At 43.0% G+C, this 20,924-nt stretch overlaps 2 protein-coding genes across 3 annotated transcripts; one reads left to right on the top strand and one right to left on the bottom strand.

The window, feature by feature from the left end:
- Positions 1-9,227: 9,227 nt before the first annotated feature.
- On the bottom strand, positions 9,228-18,880 carry LOC120024105 (alpha-1,6-mannosyl-glycoprotein 2-beta-N-acetylglucosaminyltransferase-like). Of its 2 annotated transcripts, none has more exons than XM_038968245.1 (3): positions 18,831-18,880; positions 11,346-11,658; positions 9,228-10,976 (listed from the first exon to the last, which is right to left on the bottom strand). In XM_038968245.1, exons 2-3 carry the CDS (start codon positions 11,370-11,372, stop codon positions 9,603-9,605), a joined length of 1,401 nt encoding a protein of 466 aa, XP_038824173.1. In that variant the 5' UTR covers positions 11,373-11,658; positions 18,831-18,880; the 3' UTR covers positions 9,228-9,602. The 2 variants fall into 2 exon arrangements, with proteins under 2 accessions (XP_038824173.1, XP_038824171.1); XM_038968243.1 differs by lacking the exon at positions 18,831-18,880 and adding an exon at positions 14,331-14,634.
- On the top strand, positions 17,940-20,226 carry LOC120024106 (40S ribosomal protein S29). The gene is made up of 3 exons (XM_038968246.1): positions 17,940-18,068; positions 18,475-18,574; positions 20,128-20,226. The coding sequence occupies exons 1-3, from the start codon at positions 18,007-18,009 to the stop codon at positions 20,134-20,136; spliced, it is 171 nt and encodes a 56-aa protein (XP_038824174.1). The 5' UTR covers positions 17,940-18,006; the 3' UTR covers positions 20,137-20,226.
- Positions 20,227-20,924: the final 698 nt, after the last annotated feature.

Below are 20,924 nucleotides of genomic sequence, written 5' to 3'. Positions count from 1 at the left end.
AGATAAATAACAATATTTGTTTCATTTTTTCCCTTCTTATTAACACGTTTTTTTTCACCTAAAACACTTATGGGAAAAAAACTAATCCTAACCTTTTTTTTTCTGGTCTAAGGAAAGCACTTTTCATTACAAAAGTCGCTTTGAACACAAAAACAAAAACAAAAGTAGAGTTTTGGCAGTTCATTATTGATGGTCTTCCACAGCTTCAGATGTCTTTAGACAGTTCAGAAAGGCAATCAGTAGGAGCAGTAGCTTGAGTGGAGAGAGCATCGATGATACAGACAGGCAGGAAGAAACGTTAGTCAGATCAGCTAGTAGACAGGCCAGCAGCCCTTCATCAGGCACGCCGTCTCCTCCTCCTCCCCCTCCGTAGGTAAGCTTGATCATCCACTGTCAAAGTGTGCACTCACCTGGGTGATGCTTCGGCGACTGTAACAGCATAAGGACAACACTCACTTATTCACACGCTAATCTCAGTAGGCCCACCTAGATCCAAATATTGTATGTGTACTGGCCAGCTACTCAATTTGGTTAACGGAACAGATGTTTTCATGCTATTAAGAGTTTGCTTATTTTTTTTTATTGAGATAGGACAGTGATGAGGAGTCAGGAAAGTTTGCACGTCAGAAGGGCATGGTTTGGATTCGAACTCATGTCGACTCTACATGTGTGCTAAAATGAATAAGGTTGAACACTTGTGTTAGGCTTTTTTTAGTATCACAATAACAGCTTCTCAGACAAACATTTTTTTGCTGATAAACTCAAGGCACATTTTTTACTGCATTACTTATGTTTAATATTATATGGGCTAAAGTGACTTCATAAAATGGGAAAAGTATTGTAGGCCTGTTGCCTATTGGAGTTTCATTCAGTAATCCACTCTCTTCGTCAGTAGGAGGCAGATCATTCTCAAATGTGCTATACAGTACATTTGGAAAGTATTCAGAGCCCTTGACTTTTTCCACATTTTGTTACGTTACAGCCTTGCTCGAAAATTGATTAAATACTTTTTCCCCTCATCAATCTACACGCAATACCCCATATTTATTACAAATAAAAACTGAAATACCACATTTACATAAGTATTCAGACCATTTAATAGGTACTATGTTGAAGCACCTTTGGCAGCGATTACAGCCTCAAGTCTTCTTGGGTATGATGCTATAGGCTTGACACAGCTGTATTTGGGGAGTTTCTCCCATTCTTATCTGCAGATCCACTCCTACATTGTCTTGGCTGTGTGCTTAGGGTTGTTGTCCTGTTGGAAGGTGACCCTTCGCCCCAGTCTGAGGTCCTAAGCACTCTGGAGCAGGTTTTCATCAAGAATCTCTCTGTACTTTGCTCCGTTCATCTTTCCCTCGATCCTGACTTGTCTCCCAATCCCTACCGCTGAAAAACATCCCCACAGCATGATGATGCTGCTCAATATTGGTTTCATCAGACCAGAGAATGTCGTTTCTCATGGTCTGAGAGTCCTTTAGGTGCCTTTTGGCAAACCAAGCGGGCTGTCATGTGCCTTTTACTGAGGAGGGGCTTCCGTCTGGTCACCCTACACTCTATCATAAAGGCCTGATTGGTGGAGTGCTGCAGAGATGGTTGTCCTTCTGGAAGGTTCTCCCATCTCCACAGAGCAACTCTGGAGCGCTGTCAGAGTGACCATCGGGTTCTTGGTCACGTCCCTGACCAAGGCCCTTCTCTCCCAATTGTCGAGTTTGGCTGGGCGGCCAGCTCTAGGAAGAGTCTTGGTGGTTCCAAATTTCTTCCATTTAAGAATGATGGAGGCCACTGTATTCTTGGGGAACTTCAATGCTGCAGACATTTTTTGGTACGCTTCCCCAGATCTGTGCCTCGACACAATCCTGTCTCGGAGCTCAACGGACAATTCCTTCGAACTCATGGCTTGTATTTTGCTCTGAAATGAACTGTCAACTGTGGGACCCTATATAGAGAGGTGTGTGCCTTTCCAAATAATGTCCAATCAATTGAATTTACCACAGGTGGACTCCAATCATGTTGTAGAAACATCTCAAGGATGATCAATGGAAATGAGTCTCATAGCAAAGGGTCTGAATACTTATGTAAATAAGGTATTTCAAAGTATTTTTTTATTGACATTCTATTTTTCACCCCTTTTTCGAAGTTACAGTCTAGTCTCATCACTGCAACTCCCCTACAGTCGAGAGGAGAGGCGAAGGTTGAGAACCATGCGTCCTCCGAAACACGACCCTGCCAAGCCGCACTGCTTCTTGACACACTGCTCGATTAACCCGGAAGTCAGCCGCACCAATGTGTCGGAGGAAACATCGTCCAACTGACGATCGAAATCAGCTTGCAGGCGCTCGGCCCGCCACAAGGAGTTGCTAGAGCACATTGAGACAAGGAAATCCCGGCCGGCCAAACCCCTAACCCGGAAAACGCTAGGTCAATTGTGCGCCGCCTCATGGGTACCCCGGTCACGGCCGGCTGTGACATAGCCTGGGATCGAATTTTTTATATGTAATACATTTTCTTAGATTTCTAAAAACCTGTTTTCACTTTGTCATTATGGGGTATTGTGTGTAGATTGATGAGGATTTTTTATTTATTTAATCAATTTTAGAATAAGGCTGTGACGTAACAAAATTTGGAAAAAGTCAAGGGATCTGAATAATTTCTGAATGCACTGTAGGATACTAGTAGCTAGACTATAGCCTAGTTCTTTCCATATCGTTTGTGTTTTGGTTTCATTGCACTGAGAAACAGTTGCCAAATCAAGCAGAATATTTATTCTGAAAAGAATTTAAAAAATATTGAGTTTCAATCACACTGCAGCGTGTACTCACAGGCACTATCCCAGTACTGGACGGCATGGGAGCATTGACCTGCTTAGTTTCCGTCCTGGGCCGGTGCACCCCTCCATAGAGGACTTGGTGGTCCCCAGCTCCCCCAGGAACACCATATTGATACCCGTTCGACAGAGCTCCTCAGTTCACTCGATCCGCCAACCTCAGACTCCAAGTGACTTTGATTACAGACAAGTGCCACCACGCCAGGCAAGAAACCCAGCTGCAGGTAAAAGGGATAAAGGTAGGAGCCTGTGACATCATTTAAAATGTGCAACGGTCTGGTCTTGTGCGTGTGTGTGTTAAATAAAACATGTCCAAAGTAGTACTGTAGATCGTAATACTGTAATTTTAACTTGGACAGAAGAAAAACAATTTGAAATAACCTACTGAAAATATAGCCATTTATAGACGCTTTTCCAGTACACTACACATTAACGTCATGCACAGATGTGCACAACTCTTTGCGAAAGCCATCAACATCTGCGCCCCTTTAACATAGCCTAGATTTGAATTTGTATTACTTTTAAAGAAAAAAACTTTTGGGGGTTCTCATACGCTTACAATTATGTTCTGATTCTTGCTTGAACATTCGCTAAGATTATATTTGGTTGTGATCTTTGCAAAATAACTATTTTGGATGCAGCAGTTGTTAGCTAGAATGCTAATGCTCATTGATATAAGCAGCAGTAAAAGCTAGCCAAAGAGTGATTTTACTGGTTGAAGTTGAAGTGTTTTTCAAGTATAATGCAGTTGATTTGCGATGATGACACAAACATTATAATAAGCAGGACATTCATACGAGCCTCCAATTATAATCCAAAAGTAGTGTGAATTGTACACATAAGCAACATGTAATACATTTTTACTTTTAAACTCAGACAAAACAGAGATGCTCGTTCTAGGTCCCAAGAAACAAAGAGATCTTCTGCTGGATCTGACAATTATTCTTCATGTTTGTACAGTCGTCTCGAATAAAACTGTGAAGGACCTCGGCGTTACTCTGGACCCTGATCTCTCTTTTGAACATATCAAGACTATTTCAAGGACAGCTTTTTTCCATCTACGTAACATTGCAAAAATCCTAAACTTTCTGTCCAAAAATGATGCAGAAGAGTTCATCCATGCTTTTGTCACTTCTAGATTAGACTACTGCAAAGCTCTACTTTCCGGCTACCCGGATAAAGCACTAAATAAACTTTGGTTAGTGCTAAACAAGGCTGCTAGAATCTTGACTAGAACCCAAACATTTGATCATATTACTCCAGTGCTGGCTTCCTGTTACAGCTAGGGCTAATTTCAAGGTTTTACTGCTAACCTACAAAGCATTACATGGGCTTGCTCCTACCTATCTCTCCGATTTGGTCCTGCCGTACATACCTACACGTACGCTACGGTCACAAGACGCAGGACTCCTTATTGTTCCTAGAATTTCTAAGCAAACAGCTGGAGGCTGGGCTTTCTCCTATAGAGCTCAATTTTTATGGAATGGTCTGCCTATCCATGTGAGAGACGCAGACTCGGTCTCAACCTTTAAGTCTTTACTGAAGACTCATCACTTCAGTAGGTCCTATGATTGAGTGCAGTCTGGCCCAGGGGTGTGAAGGTGAATGGAAAGGCACTGGAGCGACGAACAGCCCTTGCTGTCTCTGCCTGGTCGGTTCCCCTCCCTCCACTGGGATTCTGCCTCTAACCCTATTACGGGGTCTGAGTCGCTGGCTTAATGGTGCTTTTCCATGCCGACCCTAGGAGGGGTGCGTCACTTGAGTGGGTTGAGTGACTAACGTGATCTTCCAGTCCGGGTTGGCGCCACCCTCGGGTTCATGCCGTGGGGGAGATCTTCGTGGGCTATACTCAGCCTTGTCTCAAGGTAGTAAGTTGGTGGTTTGAAGATATCCCTCTACTGGTGTGGGGGCTGTGCTTTGGCAAAGTGGGTGGGGTTATATCCTGCCTGGTTGGCCCTGTCCGGGGGTAACGTCAGACGGGGCCACAGTATCTCCCTACCCCTCCTGTCTCAGCCTTCAGTATTTATGCTGCAATAGTTTGTGTCGGGGGGCTAGGGTCAGTCTATTATATCTGGAGTATTTCTCCTGTCTTATCCGGTGTCCTGTGTGAATTTATTTATGCTCCCTCTAATTATCTCTTTCTACCTCTCCTCCCCGAGGACCTGAGCCCTGGGACCATGCCTCAGGACTACCTGGCCTGATGACTCCTTGCTGTCCCCAGTCCACCTGGTCGTGCTGCTGCTCCAGTTTCAACTGTTCTGCCTGCGGCTATGGAACCGTGACCTGTTCACCGGACGTGCTACCTTGTCCCAGACCCGCTGTTTTGCTCCACATGATGCATCAATTATGTCACAGGGTTGAAAGCAGAATCATACAGTTAAATGTGTTATGGAGACGGATATTCAGGTATCGGAATCCAACGGACAGAAAGATTTTGGCAATGTACTGCTGCATTACTCCCAACCCCAACCCCCCCTCTCTTAGTGATGTAACTTCCTCAGTGTGTGCCTCTGCATTGACCTGGTGTTGTGTTTACCTTGAAATGTGTGCAATGGCTATCAATCATTAATAAGCATACACTCTCACCAGAGCCCTGATGGCTTGGGCCTTAGGGCTGGAGATAGATAAAAGACAGGTCTACTCCTGCCTAAAATAGAAAGCACTAGACCAGACCTGCACAATGGAGGTTTTAATTTTCCTATGTGGTACTGCGGTTTAAACACACAGAAATGGTTTTACCTGCTATACGCTTTATTTAACGCATCAGCAGACATTATGCTATCTAATTAATATCACTTAGTTTGAGTGAGGAAATAGGGTACTCCTTGTTGTAGAGATCTTCTCATATTCTGAGCAGGTTTACCCTAAAGGTTTCCCTAGCCACATATTTTGGATCATCTTACTCTATGCAAAACTGACGTTAGAATAGCTTCTATGAGCAGCTTCATCCTACTCACCATTTATAGGTCACATGACCCCCAGCAGCCCATGGCACTGTCACAAATGCTTTTACGCAAGGCCACACCAGACTAGAAAATAAATCAAAAGTAAAAAATAAAGACTTTAGGAAAAACTTTTTTTGCACGAGTACACACTACATATAGACAGTGGTGGGAAAAGTACCCAATTGTCATACTTGAGTAAAAGTAAAGATACCTTAATAGAAAATGACTCAAGAAAAAGTAAAAGTCACCCAGTAAATTAGTACTTGAGTAAAAGTATTTGGTTTTAAATATACTTAACTATCAAAAATAAATGTAATTTAAAAAAAATACTTAAGTATCAAAAGTAAAAATGGTATAAATAATTTCAAATTCCTTATAATAAGCAAATTTAGGGATAGCCAGGGGCACACTCCAACATCCACACTTCATTTACAAGCGAAGCATTTGTGTTTAGTGAGTCCGCCAGCTCAGAAGCAGTAGAGATGACCTGGGATGTTCTCTTGATAAGTGAGTGAATTGGACCATTTTCCTGGCCTGCTAAGCATTCAAAATGTAACTAGTACTTTTGGGTGTCAGGGAAAATGTATGGAGTATTCAGTAAATTATTTTCTTTAGGAATGTAGTGATGTAAAAATTGTCTAAAATATAAATAGTAAAGTACAGATACCAGAAAAAAGACTTAGTGCATTCGGAAAGTATTCAAAACCCTTTACTTTTTTCACATTTTGGTACGTTACAGCCTTAACATCAAATTAATGTTTTTCTTCATCAATCTACACACAATACCCCATAATGACAAAGCGAAAACAGGTTAAAATAAATAAGGTATTTGTTTAGAAAAAACTATATTATTTACATAAGTATTCAGACCCTTTGCTATGAGACTCGAAATTGAGCTCAGGAGCATCCTGTTTCCATTGATCATCTTTGAGATGTTTATGTGGTAAATTCAATTGATTGGACATGATTTAGTAGGGCACACACCTGTCTATATAAGGTCCCACAGTTGACAGTGCATGTCAGAGCAAAAACCAAGCACCAAGGTCGAAGGAATTGTCCGTAGAGCCCAGAGACAGGATTGTGTCCAAGGCACAGATCTGGGACACAGAAAATGTCTGCAGCATTGAAGGTCCTCAAGATCACAGAGGCCTCTATCATTCTTAAATGCAAGAAGTCTGGAACCAGCAAGACTCTTCCTAGAGCTGGCCACCCAACCAAACTGAGCAATCAGGGGAGAAGAGCCTTGGTCAGGGAGGTGACCAAGAACCCGATGGTAACTCTGACAGAGCTCCAGAGTTCCTCTGTGGAGATGGGAGAACCTTCCAGAAGGACAACCATCTCTGCAGCACTCCACCAATCAGGACCTTATGGTAGAGTGGCCAGACGGAAGCCACTCCTCAGTAAAAGGCACATGACTTCCTGCTTGGAGTTTGCCAAAAGGTACATAAAGTACTCCCTGGTCTGATGAAACAAAGATTGAACTCTTTGACCTGAATGCCAAGCGTCACATCTGGAAGAAACCAGGCACCATCCCTACGGTGAAGCATGTTGGTGGCAGCATCATGCTGTGGGGATGTTTTTCAGTGGCAGGGATTGGGAGACTAGTCAGGATCGAGGGAAAGATGAACGGAGCAAAGTACAGAGACATCCTTGATGAAACCTGCTCCAGAGCGCTCAGGACCTCAGAGTGGGGCAAAGGTTCACCTTCCAACAGGACAACGACCCTAAGCACACAGCCAAGACAATGCAGGAGTGGCTAAGGGACAAGTCTCTCAATGTCCTTGAGTGGCTCAGCTAAAGCCCGGACTTGACCTGATCGAACATCTCTGGAGAGACCTGACAATAGCTGTGCAGCGATGCTCCCCATCCAACCTGACAGAGCTTGAGACAATCTTAAGAGAAGAATGGGAGAAACTCTACAAATACAACTGTGCCAAGCCTATAGCATCATACCCAAGCATACTGTAATCACTGCCAAAGGTGCTTCAACATAGTACTTACTAAATGGTCTAAATAGTTATGTAAATGTGATATCAGTTTTTATTTTTAATACATTTGCAAAAATGTCTAAAAACCTGTTTTTGCTTTGTCATTATGGGGTATTGTGTGTAGATTGATGAGGGGGAAAAACTATTTAATCAATTTTAGAATAATGCTGTAACATAACAAAATGTGGAAAAAGTCAAGGGGTCTGAATACTTTCCGAATGCACTGTATGTCCCCCATACTCAACTGGCAGACCTCAGACCGGATCCAGAACGGGGTCATACGACCCCTGGTTCCATATAAACACACATAAGACATGGAAGAATGCATAGAACTGCAGGAAATTTGCTTTAAAACAGCAAAACAAATATCTTCCCAATGCAAAATGTGTAGAATTGTGGGAAATTAGCTTTAAAACTGCAACATTTTCTCTCCGACAACAAGATGGGTGTGAACAGTTTGGGGTCGCATGGGTTGCGAGGGGGGCTTTGTTACTACGCCGATAAATTACATTATCCATCCGGACCTTTGCCACCTAGGACATTTGTGTGACCGGACCTTCTCAAATTGTACTTGAGTACCCCTGGTCTGTCATGGAAAGAAAAATGTTTTGTATACTCAATGTATTTTCTTAGACTAGTAGATTTATACCTATGGAGACAAGTAACTGAGTTGGCCTTATATCTGCAGTTATCCCAGATAGATTTTGTATACGGTGCTCAGTCAGGCAGGCCTGGATTTTAACCATTGCTTTAGGGGGTTGGGAAAGAAAATCAATGCAGCCTCAGTGAAGCCACCAAGTTAGCTTGGCCACGAGGAAACTGTCAATAAAGAGTTGCATCCTAAGAACCTCATATGTAAATGTACTCTGCTACTGCACCAGCAATTATAATTTATTTCAATGCTGTGAATGTTGTCTGGGAATCCATATATTTAACCATGAATTTAAATAATCACTTCTTGAAAAAAATATTGAGGTAAAATATTCTCCCCATGAGCATAATTAAGATTGAAGCAGAGAGCAGGGAAATGGTCATGGAGGGATCTAATGACTTTCCTTTGACTAAATGTACATCCTTGAGTAACATCAGGGATAAACAGTTAAGTGGCAAATTGAGAGGTTTAGTACCTTGGTAACTTAGAAGACGATTTTTAAGCACTGCGACTTCATTGTTAACTTAATGGTGTGATATTAGTCTGATCAGCATTCCTATTGACACCTCTCTTAATACTCTGGTAGGAAGGACATACTGTTAAACCTATTGAGAATAGAAGTTAAATGGAAGCTCATGTAAATGGGACAAGGTGTCTCCGAGGACCTGCTTTGATCTCAGCAAATCTATACCATATAAATAACTTCAAAATGAATTATGCATGCAGACTGGGATAGTAAAGTCCACTAATTCACTAGATTTGACTGTCCCCACTGGCTCTCATTTTGGTCACAATTTACTCCCTTTACACAGATGCTCCACATATCCAGTTTAATTTGAGCTAAAAAAACAATGGCATTCTTGCTATTAAAAGCTATTATGAATGCAAATAATGAAACACTTGAACAATTATGTATGGGAAAAAGGCACCACAGTCATTTTATCAGATTACATACTGTAGAACTTTTCGGAGGATATACTGTATACTCTAAATCAATGCCTTGGATATACATACCAAGAGAAACTTCCAAACCCAACATACTCTTTTATTTGGAACAGTCTGGAACAGTCCGATAAAACAGGCAATATGAAGAAATAGTCCATAAAGATTATTTTTTAAAGGCTTTCTTTTTCTTAAAGTCAGAGGATGCAAAAAAAGAGAAGAGTAACAATATAATAATGATAATAAAGTCACTGTAATCGAAGGTAGCTCTTGCAGAGTTCATGGTCCCTAATGTCCCCCCAGCCCCCGTTCTTCACATGGGGCGCCACCCCACCTGCCCCGTTAGCTGGCAGTCTCTTAGTGATCAGCAAGTTCTTGGGGAACAACTGATTGCTGCTGCTCTGAAGGATGTTCTCTATCTTGGACTTTTGGCTGGATGGCATGCACACAGACTTCTTGTGGTGCATTCCGCAGTCCCCGGCGTGGAAGACACGGGGCGCCTCGCTCACCATGACCTTCCAGTAGGAGGGCAAACAGGTCACGGTCAGGTGCTGCAAGGACCAATCCCAGTTGTAGTCGTCGTAGGTGCAGAAGGAATCAGTGCATTGGAGGAGCTTCTGGTAGGTCTCCCTGCTCAGAGCCATGCCCATGTTGTGCTCGGTGGACTTCCAGGCTTTCACCTCCACCTTGTTGGATTTGCTAGCGTAGCTGATGTGGCCATAGCTCCCCAGAGACAGGATGTCACAGTCTGGGCAATTCTCCCTCTTCAGGATCGACATCAGCTTGAGGAGGTGGAGGAAGTCCGGGGAGAGGAAGTGGTCCTCCTCGATAAGAAGGACCAAGCCCCGGTGGTCCTTCAGCGCCCGGACCCTGTCCCACACAAAGTGCAGCTTCCACCACCAGTGGTGCTTGGTCTGGGAAAACTTGGCCTCGCGGTAGTGGCCGAATGAGTCGGGGTACTCTGCGTTGATGCAACCCAGCTTTAAGGCGTCCATTTTGGGAATGTCTCTGGGGCAGTCCCTGGGGTCGTGGCCCGGGAACTCCTGGGGGTACAGCTGGATGCTGAAGGGGAAGAAGATCTGGAGGACCTGGCAGAAGTCAACCGAGGCCACCACTTGGTTGATCTCGGGGGACCAGAAGTCATGGCTGAAGATGAGCAGGATGCGCTCCACGCCCCGGGCCTTCCTCAGACTCTCCACCAGCAGCCTCAGGTAGTCAGGTCTGTTGTGCACCTGTACCACCACCACCAGATCATCCTTCTTCCTCACTGCTCTGAACCTCTCCTCGTGCCTCACCGTCTGGTCAAAGTTGAGCTGGAACACGATGCCACGGTAGACGAGGGTAGTGTTGTCCACATCCGGTTTGACCGTTTTCTCCTTCTCCAGTTGTTTTTTGGGGTGGTTCTCCAGCTGGGTATCGTTGGCAGGTGCTACAGGTGCGATTGGCGGTACGATGGGTATCCGACTGACTGCAGGTGTGGCCTGTGGCTGCACCTGACTACTGCTGCTTCTCCTCGCTCCATCAGCCTCTTTGGGGACCACCACTCCACTGCTCTTCTTCTGCTTCCCACTGGTCCAGAAGGCTAAGCCACACACCACCACCACCAGCGTCAGTATTACCACCTGGACATAAGATACAAATCAAATCATATCCCATGCCCGGTTTTGGACTCTATCTTTCCCTCTTCTGGCGTTATTTTACTATTGTTGCCAATTGCATTGTTGTTTCTATTTTCTTTTTTGAAGATAAACTTACTCTATGTAACAGAGTTCATATGAGCGTACAATGAGTTAATATCTTATTCAATTGATCCAGTAGGTCCTGTTTCTTCAGCTGAACTAAATATGTCACAATAAGATTGTCTATGACTGTTTTATTGTCTATGACTGTTTTTTTTCCGAATAATGTGTTTTGTTTGTGCCATTTTAAACATGCCCAGTACAGAAACATGCAGCACATACACATGACTTGGGACTCGTTGTGTATTGTACCTTCCTCTTGTAGATTCGGAATCTCATGATAGGCTGTCACCCCTTGGGAAGGGCGAGGAGTTGATTGTTGAGAAACACAGGTTTGCAATTTCAAATGGTACTGCTGTGCTTGGCGGCCAGGCAGGGAGGCATGCAGACTTGGAAAACAACGGCCTCAAATTGTGTTTGTTGCTAACGCCTGTTGCTGGTTGCTAGAGCTAACTTTTGGAATGTAAACATGGGTTTTTGTCGAATATCAGTGATGCCAGGGGAGAGTTCCATAAGGCATGTTGGTCGCTAAGAGGCTGCAGGGTAGGGGTGTGCATGGAACCCACTGGAAGACAAAGAGAAAATAATTTAAGTAATTGTAGTATTCCTTATTGTGTGTACTAAACCAGCGTCCTTTATTAAATGCAACCCACATACATCATGTCAATGATAAAAGCCTGCTGTTTTATTGGAGTGCATAGATCTTTTCAGGTGAACAAAACAATTTGTTTTATGACAGAAGATTAGACAACAATCTGCAAAACGCATCACAGACAACACACGGACAAAAAACATTCCACAAAAGCATTCGGAAAGTATTCAGACCCGTTGACCTTTTCCATATTTTGTTAAGTTACAGCCTTATTCTAAAATTCAGTAAAAAAAAATCTCATTATTCTACACACAATACAACATAATGACAAATATTTTTTTATTTTAAATATCACATTTACATAAGTATTCAGACCCTTTAATCAGTACTTTTTTGAAGCACCGTTGCCAGCGATTACAGCCTCGTGTCTTCTTGGGTATGACGCTACAAGCTTGGCACACCTGTATTTGGGGAGTTTCTCCCATTCTTCTCTGCAGATCCTCTCATGCTCTGGCAGGTTGGATGGGGAGCGTTGCTGCACAGCAATTTTCAGGTCTCTCCAGAGATGATCGATCAGGTTCAAGTCTGGGCTCTGGCTGGGCCACTCAAGGACATTCAGAGACCTATCCCGAAGCCACTTCTGCATTGTCTTGGCTGTGTGCTTAAGGTTGTTGTCCTGTTGGAAGGTAAAACCTTCACCCCTAGTCTGAGGTCCTTAGCGCTCTGTAGCAGGTATTCATCAAGGATCTCTCTGTACTTTGCTCCGTTTATCTTTCCCTCGATCCTGACTAGTCTCCCAGTCCCTGCCGCTGAAAAACATCCCCACAGCATGATGCTGCAACCATTATGCTTCACCGTAGGGATGGTGCCAGGTTTCCTCCAGACGTGAACTTGGCATTCAGAGAATATTTTTTCTCATGGTCGGATAGTCCTTTAGGTGCCTTTTGGTTAACTCCAAGCAGGCTGCCATGTGCAGCCTCCTTTTACTGAGGAGTGGCTTCCGTCTGGCCACTCTACCATTAAGGCCTGATTGGCCAGAGAGCTGCAGAGATGGTTGTCTTTCTGTAAGAGCAATATTAGAGTGACCATCGGGTTCTTGGTTACCTCCCTGACCAAGGCCCTTCTCCCCGGTTTGGCCAGTTTGGCCAGGCGGCTCTAGGAAGAGTCTTAGTGGTTCCAAACTTCTTCCACTTAAGAGTGATGGAGGCCACTGTTTTCTTGGGGATGTTCAATGCTGCAGAATTTTTTTGTACCCTTCCCCAGATCTGTGCCTCGACACAATCCTGTCTCGGAGCTCTACGGGCAATTCCTTCGACATCATAGTTTGGTTTTTATTCTGACATGCACGGTCAACTGTGGGACCTTATATAGACAGGTGTGTGCCTTTCCAAATCATATCCAATCAATTAAATTTACCACAAGTTTACCACAATCAAGTTGTAGAAAAATCACAAGGATGATCAATGAAATAGGATGCACTTGCGCTCCATTTCAAGTCTCATAGCAAGGGGTCTGAATAATTATGCAAATAAGTTTATTTTTTATAAATTTGCAAATATTTCTAAAAACCTGTTTTCCCTTTGTCATTATGGGGTATTGTGTGCAGATTGAGGAAAAACATTATTATAACATGGATTAAAATAAGGCTGTAATGTAACAAAATGTGGAAAAAGTCAAGGGGTCTGAATAGTTTCCGAATACACTGTATATCTCAATCTGTAGGCTAAATGATTGTCGTTTAGGGATAATACTTCATTTATCTTCACAAAGTATCTGCCAGTCATCATGATTTAGCTAAAATCTTAATTTAGACATATGAGCCTTCCCATATCATCCCGAGCTCCACTTCAACATTCTATGATTAGTTCTCTATTCTCATTTTCTCAGCATCGTTTCTTTCTGGGTTGCCCTCACTGATTTGTACTGCCCAGAGGCACTGTCACAATCAATACACAAATCAAGAGCGTTTGCACTGGATCACAGACTACCTTGCCTAAAACAGAGCAACGATATTCATTTTTTTACGGTGTACATTACACGCCTGTCATGCTGACGTTCACTAGTAAGTCAGCATGACAGGCGTGTAATGTACACCGTTAAGAAAAAAACATAATTTCTCTGTCAACAAACAGTCAACAAGCTGTAGAGCTAAGCTAACCACCACCTATCGTTTCAAAACTAAACCCTTTTCTTATGTTTGTGAATGTTAATGTAAAAAAAAAAAAAAATCTGTCGTTTATTAACATCTCGTCCTTCCCATGGCATCCGTTGCGGGATATGTGGGTTATCTAACCAAATCTAGTTCATGCAAATTATGCTATCTTCCTTCTAGCTATCGTCTTGGTAGCTCAGAACTGGCGCGCAGGGACAGATACGTCAAAACCACCAACCCCATTTCGCTCGAGACTTATGCGGTGTAGGTCTGCATCATACACAACTACCAGAAAGCTATATTTGGTAGCTTAAACATTGTTTACCAAGTGTTACGGTAGCTAGCTAGCAACGTATAAATGAGGCTCGTAAAAGCTAGCTGGTGCGAGCGTATCATATTTACAAACAAGCACCCCAGCTGCGCCTCAATTTATGGCCAAAACAGACTGTCGCAACAAGCTTCAATCGTGGAAAAACTGCGTTTTTATATTTACCTAAAAGGGTAGTCGTACTATGCAGCTTTCTCAGCCGGAATTAACAGTGCGATGACATGAGATATTCGTTCTCCTCCATCACTTCTCTCCTCTCCTGCTCCCAATTTCTGATCAAAATAACACATTAACCAGCTAGCTAGCTAACGCTGGCACAAAATTCCAAACCGCTGCCTACCTCTGGCTCCCACAATGCATTACTCCGGAGGGGGGCTCTCAAGACATAAAAATGATATTATTGGCTATGCTACAATGTTGCATTGAATTGACAGCATCGGGTGGAACTGAACCAGTGAACTGTAAGATTATAAACAATGTAACAATATGGAGATCTCTGTAAATACAATATTGCATGTATATAGTTGGTATGCTATTTCTTAAGAATTAGTCATTTCTTTGAACAATAGATAAACAAAGTCATATTTAAATCAAATCAAATTGTATTGGTCGCATGCGCCAAATACAACAGGTGTAGACTTACGGTGAAATGCTTGCTTACAAGTCCTTAACCAACAATGCAGTTCAAGAAAGAGCTAAATAAATATTTACCAAATAAACTAAAATAAAAAATAACGAAAAGTAACAGAATAAAGTGACAATAACTAGGGATCAATGTGCGGGGGTACAGGTTAGTCGAGGTAATTTGTACATGTTGGTAGGGGTAAAGTGGCTATGCATAGATAATAAACAGCGAGTAGCAGCAGTGTAAAAACAAATGGGGAGGGGGCAATGTAAATAGTCCCGGTGGCCGTTTGATTAATTGTTTAGTAGTCTTATGGCTTGGGGTAGAAGCTGCTAAGGAGCATTTTGGTCCTAGACTTGGCGCTCCGGTACCGCTTGCCATGCGGCAGCAAGGAGAACAGTCTATGACTTGAATGACTGAAGTCTTTGACAATATGTTGGGCTTTCCTCGGACACCGCCTAGTATATACAGTTGAAGTCATCACATTCACAGTGGGTCAAACATTTCGGGTAGCCTTCCACAAGCTTCTCACAATAAATTGGGTGAATTTTGGCCCATTCCTCCTGACAGAGCTGGTGTAACTGAGTCAGGTTTGTAGGTCTCCTTGCTCGCACACACTTTTTCAGTTCTGCCTACACATTTTCTATAGGATTGAGGTCAGGGCTTTGTCATGGCCACTCCAATACCTTGACTTGGTTGTCCTTAGGCGATTTTGCCACAACTTTGGAAGTATGCTTGGGGTCATTGTCCATTTGGAAGACACATTTGCGACCAAGCTTTAACTTCCTGACTGATGTCTTGAGATGTTGCTTCAATATAGCCACATAATTTTCCTCCCTCATGATGCTATCTATTTTGTGAAGTGCACCAGTCCCTCCTGCAGCAAAGCACCCCCACAACATGATGCTGCCACCACCGTGCTTCACGATTAGGATGGTGTTCTTCGGCTTGTGCCTCCCCCTTTTTCCTCCAAACATAATGATGGTCATTATGGTCAAACAGTTCAATTGTTGTTTCTTCAGACCAGAGGACATTTCTCCAAAAAGTACAATCTTTGTCCCCATGTGCAGTTGCAAACCGTAGTCTGGCTTTTTTTATGGCTGTTTTGGAGCAGTGGCTTCTTCCTTGCTGAGCGGCCTTTCACGTTATGTCGATATAGGACTCGTTTTACTGTTGATAGAGATACTTTTGTACCTGTTTCCTCCAGCATCTTCACAAGGTCATTTGCTGTTGTTCTGTGCGTCTCTCTAGGAGACAGAACGCGTCTCCTTCCTGAGCGGCATGACGGCTGCGTGGTCCCATGGTGTTTATACTTGCGTACTATTGTTTGTACAGATGAACGTGGTACCTTCAGAAATTTGGAAATTGCTCCCAAGGATGAACCAGACTTGTGGACGTGGAGGTCTACAATTTGTTTGAGGTCTTGGCTGATTTCTTTTGATTTCCCCATGATGTCAAGCAATGAGACACTGCGTTTGAAGGTATACATCCACAGGAACACCTTAAATTGACTCAAATTATGTCAATTAGCCTATCAGAAGCTTCTAAAGCCATGAAATCATTTTGTGGAATTTTCCATGCTGTTTAAAGGCTCAGTCAACTTAGTGTATATAAACTTCTGACCCACTGGAATTGTGGTACAGTGAATTATAAGTGAAATAATCTATCTGTAAACAATTGTTGGAAAAATGACTTGTGTCATGCACAAAGTAGATGTCCTAACTGACTTGCCAAAACTATAGTTTGTTAACAAGAAATGTGTGGAGTGGTTGAAAAACTAGTTTTAATGACTCCTACCTAAGTGTATGTAAACTTCCGACTTCAACTGTAGGTCCTGGATGGCAGGAAGCTTTGCCCCAGTGATGTACTGGGCCGTACGCACTACCCTTGTCTGTGTTCACAGTTTGTTGGATTTGTTTTTCTTATTAAATGATAATTGCACAGTGAAATGATCTCAATCTGGTTGATTTTCTTACGTACTTTTCTATTGATTCACCTATGCATTTGAGGAGATGAAAGATGGGTAGGCTAGTTCTGCATATGTATTATTGTAAATATTTAACAGCATGCCATTTTAAATGAATGATAGCTGCTTGTACAAATGCCTTGTTGAGCTATTCATCCGAATATTGACGCTAATACCCTGACTACACTGTGTTGCAAAATAAATGTAGGAATCTATGTTATTAAATTATTGCACCCACACTGTTCGCACGTGCCAAAGAGTGCGTTGCCAAGGGCTAAAATAGAAGTCATTCCTATTTCTGACACAAATCTCGCTGCAAGTCCTGCCTCTCCCATCTCCTCATTGGTTTATAGAAGCAGGTACCCACGTGCCATCTCCTCATTGGTTATACCCACGTGGGTGATTGAAAGACGAACTGTTTTGCCGGTTTTCGTCGTAATACTATGAAAGTGTAGATGCCAATCACCATATAAGTTCAAAGATGAAAAAGCCTGGAAGGAGGAGAGATGACTAGAAACAATTCGGTTGATCATTTTATGTGTGGATTAATTGTCGGAGTAGAGGACCTTGTGCATTTCAGATAAAATAACAACTCAATGTTTATATCTCAGGACAAATTCGCTAGCAACACAAAGCTAGCTAAATAGGACAAATTAGCTAGCAAGTGCAAGCTAACTAGCTAAATTGCCATACATGTTTAATACTTTTCGACCTGTCCCCAAATTAATGTCATTGGTTCAGAGTTTGTTTTGATATTTTAACCTGCATGTCGTGATCGCGTTTGGTGTAGGCGGACAAAATACATTTATGCACGATGGCGCACATGCACAGCCGGTTTGGGTTCAGATTTTGTTTTGATATTTTAACCTGCAAGTCGTGATCGCGTCTGGTGTAGGGGGACAAAATAAATTTATGCACGATGGCGCACGTGCGCAGCCGGTTTGGGTTCCGTGTAACACGGAACAATTGAATAACATAGATTTCTACATTTATTTTGCAACGGTGGCGTGGTCAGCCTATTGGGGAAATGTAATAAATTCAGCATCTATTCAAGTCAACAATTGCAGCACCAGACTCCAGATGGGTTGTTGATGCTGCTGCAGGTTGTTGGCGCCATCTAGAGGTGTACTACAAGAATGCACGCAATGCGATGTTTTCCGCTATGCATTGTGGGCGGAAGACGCCCGGCAGAACATTTTATGCGCATGCGCACCCTTATTCCTTTCTGACATCGGAGCAAAAGAGACAAGATGGGTCATCAGCAGCTCTATTGGAGTCATCCTAGAAAATTCGGTCAGGGATCCCGATCCTGGTCAGTTATCTTCAATATATCGTTTAGTATTTTCTTTGGAGTGAATTTTAGAGTCCGGTAGATTTTCACGGACCCAAATTCTTGGTGTACATTTTGAACCACATGAGGGCTTCGCTCGAGCTAATATGGCGGTTGATATGCAACAACGCTGGGCCTCACATTTTTAGCGCATGTTAACGTTGGCTGTTGGCAGCTTGTAGTACTAAGTACAGTGACGTGGCTAGTGAGAACCTATTTTCTGTCATAATTATACCCCTGAATGTGAATGTTGCAGGTTTATCTGCTGCCAACACTGTCTAGCTAGGTAACGTCGTTGGTTGGCTAACTTTGAATGAGCTTGAACTTGCTGGGCACTTATTAAATCATTCATCATTCTTGTCTAATATTTGCATTCTTTGTTTTCCAGCCGGGTATGCTCGAACAGACACGGTTTGATCCGTAAATACGGGCTCAACATGTGTCGGCAGTGCTTCAGGCAGTACGCGAACGACATCGGCTTTGTTAAGGCGAGTATTTGCGTTGTACACACTATATCCACTGTAAGTCACCGTTGGCTAGTTGTTGACATTGTTGAATATGGTAAGGTCAGCGGTAAAGGAATTCCTGCTTCAGAATGCACAGGACAGGTAGTTTACCAAGCATGGGGCAGTTACAGTGCATTCGTATTGACCCCTTTACCACATTTACATTACAGCCTTAATCTAAAATTGATACATTTCGTTTTCCCCCCACAATCAACACATTGTTTGCAAAAAAACATACCTTATTTACTTAAGTATTCAGATCCTTTGCTATTAGACTCAATTGAGCTCCGGTGCATCCTGTTTCCATTGATCAACCTTGAAATGTTCCTACAACTTGATTGGAGTCCATCTGTGTTAAGTTCAATTGATTGGACATGATTTGGAAAGGCACACACCAGTCTATATGGTCCCACAGTTGACAGTGCATGTCAGAGCAAAAACCAAGCCGCAAGGTGGAAAAAATTGTCTGTAGAGCTCCGAGACAGGATTGTCGAGGCACAGATCAGGGAAGGGTACCAAAACATTTCTGCAGCATAGAAGGTCCCCAAGAACACAGTGGACACCATCATTCTTAAATGGCAGAAGTTGGAACCACCAAGACACTTCATAGAGCTGGCGGCCCGGCCAAACTGAGCAATCGGGGGAGAAGGGCCTTGGTCAGGAAGGTGACCAAGAACCCAATGCTCCAGAGTTCGTTCCTCTGTGGAGATGGGAGAACCTTCCAGAAGGATAACTGTCTCTGCAGCACTCTGCCAAATCAGGCCTTTAGGGCTGTGGCCAGACGGAAGCCACTCCTCAGCAAAAACCACATGACAGCCCGCTTGGAGTTTACCAAAATGCATCCAAAGGACTGTCAGACCATGAGGAACAAGATTCTCTGGTCTGATGAAACCAATATTAAACTCTTTGGTCTGAATGCCAAATATCACATCTGGAAGAAATCAGGCACCATCCCTACGGGGTGGTAGGGATGCGCTCAGGACCTCGGCCTGGGGACGACGGTTCACCTTCCAACAGAACAACAATCCTAAGCACACAGCCAAGACAACGCAGGAGTGGCTTCAGGACAAGTCTCTGAATGTCCTTGAGTGGCCTGGACTTGAACACAATCCAACATCTCTGGAGAGACCCGGAAATTGCTGTGCAGCGACGCTCCCCATCCATCCTGACCGAGCTTGTGAGGGTCTGCTGAGAAGAATGGGAGAAACTCCCCAAATGCAGGTGTGCCAAGCTTGTAGCGTCAAACCGAAGACTCGAGGCTGTAATTGCTGTCAAAGGTGCTTCAACAAAGTACTGAGTGTAGGATCTGAATACTTATGTAAGGCTGTAACAAATCTTTTGGATAAAGTTAAGGGGTCTGAATACTTTCCGAATGCATTGTATATCACTAGCTAGTTGGCTAGATACTTAATTTTATTCATAATATAATCAATAGGTTATGTTCTTAATGATATTCTACAATACCATTCTATTGACAAAGTTGATTTAGTTGTAAATCTTTACATGAATCTAACCCTGAAATTGCTTTTTCACAGCTGGACTAAATGCATTGGATGCTGAAGGTTCCCCAGGAGGTCAAACCAACTGGGAATGGGATGATCCAGCAATGAAAATAAATGTTTTTTTTTGTTCTACATATTGGTCTTGTCGTATGTTGATGTTTTGCATGATATGCAAACTGATTCCCATCTGTTAGATGGTGATTCGCTTAATTGAAACTTTAGTAAGTGCTACCTTCACTGTTGCCTTGCACAATGTAGTGTTTACTCTCCTGAGATATCCTCTGAGTGCTAAACACTGAAGATGTTTAAGCCTATACCCAGGTTGTCAACTGCTGTCAAAGTTTAGATACTGTTTAGTTAATTTTGATATCTTACTGCCAGTATTGACATAATGTTCTGGTAGAACTTTGAAACATTTCTGAAAACTCAAAAGGGGCTGCTGCAAGTAAGCACTTCTAGATTGTGTACCAGCACTTGTGAAATTGTCATCTGACAGGTTTAAAATGACTGCGTAAGTCTCATTCTGGTTTGGAAAACTGAAATGCATGTTTACTGGTTGGTGTGGAAAGTGCAATTGCTCCTGTTAGGTAGCAAATGACTGCATGATACTCAGGAAAATCACACCCTCTCGTCCTTGCCACAATGAATGGATGTGTCCCAATATCTCCTGAATTGTACACAAGACGGAAGAGGAGGCGAGATGTCTTACTGTTTCTTTATTGTTCAATAAAAGTCAATGACATAAGTAGACCAGACCCAGCTGCTAATGGTGTCTATTGGAGAACCATCCTGTTAAGTAGACTGGTACTGAGGCCATTTAACATTGGAAA

The sequence above is a fragment of the Salvelinus namaycush genome, chromosome 29 (assembly GCF_016432855.1).
Source record: "Salvelinus namaycush isolate Seneca chromosome 29, SaNama_1.0, whole genome shotgun sequence".
NCBI classification, from domain to species: domain Eukaryota; kingdom Metazoa; phylum Chordata; class Actinopteri; order Salmoniformes; family Salmonidae; genus Salvelinus; species Salvelinus namaycush.
This window is presented reverse-complemented; position numbering and strand designations above follow the sequence as displayed.

What these genes read in the sequence shown, in the direction of transcription:
- LOC120024105 (XM_038968245.1), bottom strand. Translation starts at nt 11,372, where the DNA reads ATGAGATTCCGAATCTACAAGAGGAAG. An exon ending in TCCGAATCTACAAGAGGAAG is followed by an intron (nt 10,977 to 11,345) that starts GTACAATACACA and finishes TCTTATGTCCAG; the next exon opens with GTGGTAATACTGACGCTGGT.
- LOC120024106 (XM_038968246.1), top strand. Translation starts at nt 18,007, where the DNA reads ATGGGTCATCAGCAGCTCTATTGGAGTCATCCTAGAAAATTCGGTCAG. An exon ending in GGTCAGGGATCCCGATCCTG is followed by an intron (nt 18,069 to 18,474) that starts GTCAGTTATCTT and finishes TTTGTTTTCCAG; the next exon opens with CCGGGTATGCTCGAACAGAC.